The 6,288-nt window shown below is 36.4% G+C and overlaps 2 protein-coding genes across 5 annotated transcripts; one reads left to right on the top strand and one right to left on the bottom strand.

The window, feature by feature from the left end:
• Positions 1–95: 95 nt before the first annotated feature.
• Positions 96–3,172, top strand: LOC110642419 (telomere repeat-binding factor 4). Its single transcript, XM_021794478.2, has 6 exons — positions 96–350; positions 680–897; positions 1,140–1,224; positions 1,770–1,853; positions 2,438–2,714; positions 2,792–3,172. The coding sequence occupies exons 1-6, from the start codon at positions 201–203 to the stop codon at positions 2,821–2,823; spliced, it is 846 nt and encodes a 281-aa protein (XP_021650170.2). The 5' UTR covers positions 96–200; the 3' UTR covers positions 2,824–3,172.
• Positions 3,173–3,485: 313 nt separating this feature from the next.
• LOC110642418 (glycylpeptide N-tetradecanoyltransferase 1) lies at positions 3,486–5,794 on the bottom strand. 4 transcript variants are annotated; one of them, XM_058145972.1, is made up of 2 exons: positions 5,636–5,794; positions 3,486–5,213 (listed from the first exon to the last, which is right to left on the bottom strand). In XM_058145972.1, the coding sequence occupies exon 2, from the start codon at positions 5,168–5,170 to the stop codon at positions 3,860–3,862; it is 1,311 nt and encodes a 436-aa protein (XP_058001955.1). In that variant the 5' UTR covers positions 5,171–5,213; positions 5,636–5,794; the 3' UTR covers positions 3,486–3,859. The 4 variants fall into 4 exon arrangements, with proteins under 4 accessions (XP_058001955.1, XP_058001953.1, XP_058001952.1 ...); XM_058145970.1 differs by having other exon boundaries at positions 5,568–5,793; XM_058145969.1 differs by having other exon boundaries at positions 3,486–5,222; positions 5,568–5,793.
• Between the last annotated feature and the right edge of the window lie 494 nt (positions 5,795–6,288).

Here is a 6,288-nt window from a genome sequence, read left to right on the forward strand (position 1 = left end):
GAAAGGCTCTAGTAGTCTAGGAAAGAACAACGACCTCGCTTGGTCGTCTGCATTAGAGCAAACGACGTCGTTTTTGGCTTAAATTGCAAAAACTTAGGGCTGACACATTAAACGGTTTCCGTTGGGTGGCAGAGAGTGAAGAAAGTTGCCATGTACAAACCTCGCTGATAGGTCGGAAAGATTGAAGGTTGCAGAGAGGGATGGGAAATCGGAAACAGAAATGGACTTCGGAGGAAGAAGAAGCGCTAAGAGCAGGAGTAGCCAAACACGGCACTGGCAAGTGGAAAAACATTCAGCAAGATCCCGAATTTAATCCCTTCCTTTTTACCCGTACCAACATCGATCTTAAGGTTCTGTCCTTTCCCTCTCTGTTTATGTATATTTTTCTTTTTGTTTTGATCTGGAAAATCGAAAACCAACGTGCTATTGGATTGTTTCTGAGCTTGCTAAACTACACAACTCTTGTTTTATAAGAGTTTGGCTGTGGACTAACTGGGTGGAGAAAAGCTATTACCTTTTTTATGGACGAAGACAATCTCAAGCTATTTACAAAACTGGGTGTTTCCAGCTGCTTTGAATCAAATGATGAGGCTGAAAAAATGGCCGGTTGCTTGTATCTAAAATGGTTTTTGAGGTAATAGTGGTGGTGATTGGTGAAGTTTTGTTTTTTTTTTTTTAGGATAAATGGCGAAATATGAGTGTTAGTGCCGGTGGCCAAGGCCAGAGGGAAAAATCACGGACACCAAAACCAAAAGTGAAATCTGATGATCCTGCTACTGCTGCTTCTCCAATTCCACTTTCCAATCTACAAACTTCAGCCTCTGTTCCTCCAATTAATTCAGATCTAGTCGTCGATGATTCTTCAAAAGGAATAGTGGATGGAAAAGGTGCTTCAAAGTATGCACTTAATTTCCTCTTGCCCTTGCTGTACCTTTCTTTTCTCTTCTGTTCTTTTGATGTAAGTGTCATGTTGTTAATTCAATAACATCACTACTTGTGTTTATGTTCTACATAAGTGAGGCGTTGTATTTTTTTGGTGCCTAAATTACACACCACTGCAGCAGAGGCCTTGTTAAATTTCATTTACCCCTTGTCTCAGTTCACTGAGATGTAATTGACCAAATTACTTAAATTTCCAGGTATAATGCAATGATTTTTGAAGCAATTTCAGCCTTGAATAAGCAAAGTGGAGCAGACACCAGTGCAATTGTTAGCTACATCGAGGTCTGAAGGAAGTTTTTACCATCACAATGTTCTGTTACTCCTCTATCAATAGTCATTGATTTACCATGGTGGAGGCTATTATTTATGGTTACAGAAAAAAAATGCATGATTTTGTCATATTTGATAATTTTTGCAAGAAAATGATCGACATAAAATGCATGTAGGCTCCTACCTTCTGCACACTTTGGAGGCTGGAAGCATAGAAAAAGGTTTAGACAAAAACAATAAAATAAATAAATATAGTGAAAAGCTTGAGGAAGTGTTTTTTTTATCATTCAGGCGATGCGTCATAACATAAAATTATAAGAAAAAACCACGATTCAGTTCTACTTTTAGTACTCAGTAAACATTTTAACAGGAATGAGTTGTGTTGGAAATTTCAAATGATGTCACTGTGATTGCTACCTTTGATAATTTTTAGGTATGCTGGTACATTCTACTGCATTACATCTTGTTTACTTACTTTTTACTGTTATGTAATTATTCATGCTCTTTGAGTTATGAGAGATATGACAAGATTATTGTTTCCTTGATTATTCATGCAGCAAAGGCAAGAGGTACCACAAAAATTTAGAAGGCAATTAAGTGCAAGCTTAAGAAGATTGGTTGCAAAGGAAAAACTTGAAAAGGTAAGTGAATTCTATCATTACAATGCTGCTTCTTCCTTGATTGCCATGTCTTGATATTGATACGTGCTTGCTACACTGCAAAATACATTTGTTCAAACTGCAGAGTCAAGTTTCCTCTCATTTTTGCATTTATTTTTGTTATCTTTAACTTTGCTGACTCCATTTTTGCGCAAAAAAAAAAAAGGGAGAATGAAGAGCACGGCATGCAATATTATGGAGAGGTGGGGTTTATGCAGTGGCGTGTTGAAACTGTTACACCAACTGCTGCCTCTCTGCCTGCTCCCCTCAAAAAAGATAAATAAACAAATAGAGGGGAAGGTGATTCATGTAATATATGAAGCAGCAAATTCTAGATAAAATATATTGCAATTCTAGGAAAAAACACTCTCTTACATTCTCGTTTGTGTTTTCATCAATCGATGAGAAAATCACTGTCAAATTAGAAGAGAAATAACATTGGAGAGCAAGGAAACAAATTTTTCCAGAGATAGAAGGGAATTTTGTACACATTCCCATTGATAGTATATGTGCAGTAGGATTTCGGAGGGCATACTAAATGGTTTTATCAAGTGATATAAATGCAGGTTCAAAATTGTTATACAATAAAGAATAGTTCCTCATTAGGGACAAAAACGCCTACCCGAAAACAGAAAGACCAGCCTATGCCTTTACAGAGCACTGGTTGCATAAATTCTGGTGATACTATGGAAGAAGCTGCTGTTGCTGCTGCATACAGGATTGCCGAGGCAGAAAACAAATCATTTGTTGCAGCTGAAGCAGTTAAGGAGGTAGAGAGGGTTTCAAAGATGGCTGAAGACACAGATTCCCTACTACAATTGGCCAAAGAGATATTTGAGAAATGTAAAGTCACATTCTTGTCTCTTTAATCATTATTTTGTAATTTCTTTTAATGTGTAATCTTATTTTCAACTCTACAGGTTCACAAGGTGAGATTGTTCTTATGGCATGAGATACAGATTCATCAAAGAAAGATGACCCTTTCAACTAGAATGCATGTAAATGTTGCCCTTTCTCTTCCCACACTTTTGTCAGAAGTTATCAAGCTAAAGGCAATGGTTGTTTTGTAGTGATAATTGTCAATGTAATTTTTCAAATAGGGCTGGATGATAGTTCTTTGGAGAGTTTAAAAATTTACAGGTTAATATCTTCCATGGTCCCTCTCTGCTCTCCGGCTTACACTAATATTCCTAGGCGTGTCTTGTGTTGCAAACTGATACCCGTTTTGCTTCCTTTTGTAGCTATGACATTGAAATTAATTGATGTCCAATAATTATGTATGCAACTAAACTTTATATTCAGTGTTCGTGATCTTATACCTCCCATTTAAGTATCAATACACATTTTACCATTTGTTCAAAGAAAACCCGAGGCTTAGTCCGCTAACCCAGACATCCACATGCGATCATGATACCTTTCCTGAAATGAAATCAACCAAAACTTCTGTAAGAATCCATCAAAATTGTGTAATTCCTCAAAGTTGCTTTTAGGCTTCCACTCGAGTATTAGCATTCAGTGATGTACATCCAATTCATCTTAACACTTGAACAGAAAGCAGAGGCATTATTGACAGAGATATTTGATTATCATATGCACCAGGAAACATAAGCCAACTGAAAATAAGTAAATAAATTTATAAATAGAACATAAACGTTAAACTGCTGACATCTGTCTCACATACGCAACTCAACCAAATTAAGCAAACAACATTCATCTTGTTGCTCATGGCACGGATGGCCCCAGTATTATGCAGATAAAAATGCAAGGTAGCAAAACTCAAGAAAGTAAAGGATATTCAAGATCTCAAAAACATTTGTGTCTAGATAACATTGTGAAAAGTAAACATTGAAATTGTCTCCACAACTTAGGCTGCGAATGAAGCCATGGACCTGTCTCTCAAATACACTGCAAAATCTCATTTTTTGCTGCTCCTATTGATGACCTTGTCAACAAAAGAAATCACAGTGCACACCTTCAGACTCGTGAAACTACAAGAGTACAAGCCCAAGTTCTGATGGTGTAACACCATTTCGTATCCGATGATTATAAAGATAATAATGAAGTTGCCCATCACCAGGTCCAAATTTCAGCTCTTTCAGGAAAGACTGATTTTGCATGACATCTAATGCATTAAAAACATCAAAATCCTTTTGCTTAGCAACAATAAGCGCATCACTCATCAACTGAAGAAGTGGAGTCCTAGTAGCCACATTGTAAAATGAATAAGCAGCTTTCAAAGTCGAGTAATTCTGGTTGCCAAGGACAGACGATGGAAGAGTGTAGAAACTGCAGAAGTCAGTAATCTCATGAGACTCTTGGCTCTCAACCAAGTAACTATCAACCACATTCTCGGTCGGAAGAAGCCAGTGCTCCACATCATTCTCATCAAAAGCTGGAGCAACAACAAACTGGCTCAAGTAGCCTCTGAGCAATCGTGTAACAGCTGGTACATCACAGAGCTCCATTTTTCTAAATCCAGGAGTAGCTGGTGAATCTGGTAACTTGTAAAGTTTTATGGTTCTGCTCATGGTCATTCTCGCTCCAAGCCTAGAGAAGCCAACATCAATAAGCTTCTTTGGATTCAAAGACCTATGCCAATACTGACAAGTTGTTATTGGTGTTGGAAGAACTACTCCAGCAGTGTAAGCAGCTTGCCAGATATTCTCCAAATGAACCCTCCTGGTAACCTCCTTAATCATAACTGGGGCAAGTCTCTTTGACCTGAGCTTCTTATGAACACATAAGAAATTGATCTCAGCCATTTTCACAACTTCATTACGCACCCTAATCCTTGCAGGCACACCTGTTATAAAAGCAACGAGCTTCTTTGAAGCTTTGGCACGGACCCCAATGTGCCAGCTTTTATAATAACCAGGAGGGCGCAGAGCCCATCTTAAGAACTCTTTGGAGTAATTGAATCTAAACATGTTCTCATCATCCTCGACATAATTATTCTTCAAGAGATTGTAAACCTCGGCGCAAGTCTCTTCCAAGTCCATGTCACAAGTGGTCCATTCATATGGGCTAGGGAGATTGTAAGCTTCTTGCTTCACGTCAGACAATTGAGTCGGAGGCTCAATAGGGCCCTCAGCCAAACTTGTGTCCCCAATGTCTTTGAATTGACCTACGGGTTGGGTTTCCCAAAATTTGTGTTTCTTGCCTTTAGAAATCGAGTCCTGGATCCTACGGACTATGGTCTCCAGTGTTCCATCATCCTTGGTAATTGGTTTTTTCTGAGAATCATGATCTGGGTTTTCTTTAGGGGACCCAGGAGGCGAATAACTATTGCTATCACCCATGTCAACAAAGCAATTTCAATAACTTTCTATCAAGCAAAATTATCTGAATCCCCTAACAAATAATAAAGGAACCTGTTAATATTGCAAAACGTACCCAAAGAAATTTTTTTTTTTTTTAACAAAATGAAACAATTAACAAGTCAAACAGGCAAGAGCAATTCTACGAAGAATCAACGTACAAACTAAATCAAGTAGTATTCAAGACAAAGAAACTATCTAATCTAATTCCACTATCTATTCTAATTCCAACAGTCTTAGAACTTCGAAAAATATTGTAAGGTCTATTCCTCTTGTCCTATTAAACCCATCACCAGAAAAATTTCCATGAACGTTAATAAATTGGAAAAAGCTAATAGATCTAAAACCAAAAAAAAAAAAAATCAAAAGATTAACTCACAGCTTCACTGAACAGGAACTGGACGGCTGTAGAAGATTTTCCGATGGTTTTTAGAGGAGTGAACTAACCATTAAACAATCAGATCATCGAAGTGATATTTGCAGACGTTGAGATAGATAAAAGGAAATTTTTTGGGGCTCTGCCCAGGGCGGCTTTCGAGCAGCCTAATTGCTTTGGGGGATTGCGAAGAACACTGCCTGTTTTTGGTGATTAACCTCCCATTTAACTTTGTTGGCGAAATTTGCACAAGAAGCCCCTTAAGTTTACCGTAATATCCGTCGATGTGATATTTTATCTGGGAGGAGATAATTATCACAGGGCTCAATTTTATGGTGTTTTTATAAAAATTATTAAATTTTAATTTTTTTTATAAAATTTATTAAATTTTAATTTAATTTTATAAAAATTATTATAATTAAAAATTAAAAAATTTTAAATTGGTTTACTGATTTATTAATTATTTTATAAAATAAAATTTTCTATTTAATTAGTTGTTAGTGAATAAGAAATAAAGAAAATAAAGAGGTTTAAAAGCAATGAGGTAGTTGGATACGGTTTTATATATATAATTTTTTATTAAAAAGTTAATAAAATAAAATAATTTTATTATAAAATAATTGATAGATCAATGATTAACTTGACACATCTATTAAAAATTTAAATTTTTTATACACCGACTTTTAGTACGGTATAAAGCATTCGATCTTCCACATAATAAATT

Source organism: Hevea brasiliensis, chromosome 4, assembly GCF_030052815.1.
Source record: "Hevea brasiliensis isolate MT/VB/25A 57/8 chromosome 4, ASM3005281v1, whole genome shotgun sequence".
Classification (NCBI taxonomy): Eukaryota; Viridiplantae; Streptophyta; class Magnoliopsida; order Malpighiales; family Euphorbiaceae; genus Hevea; species Hevea brasiliensis.

Excerpts from the sequence above, each read along its gene's own strand:
- LOC110642419 (XM_021794478.2), top strand. The coding sequence starts at position 201 with ATGGGAAATCGGAAACAGAAATGGACTTCGGAGGAAGAAGAAGCGCTA. Across the intron at positions 351-679 it reads GTACCAACATCGATCTTAAG|GATAAATGGCGAAATATGAG; the intron begins GTTCTGTCCTTT and ends TTTTTTTTTTAG. Across the intron at positions 2,715-2,791 it reads CAAAGAGATATTTGAGAAAT|GTTCACAAGGTGAGATTGTT; the intron begins GTAAAGTCACAT and ends TCAACTCTACAG.
- LOC110642418 (XM_058145972.1), bottom strand. The coding sequence starts at position 5,170 with ATGGGTGATAGCAATAGTTATTCGCCTCCTGGGTCCCCTAAAGAAAAC.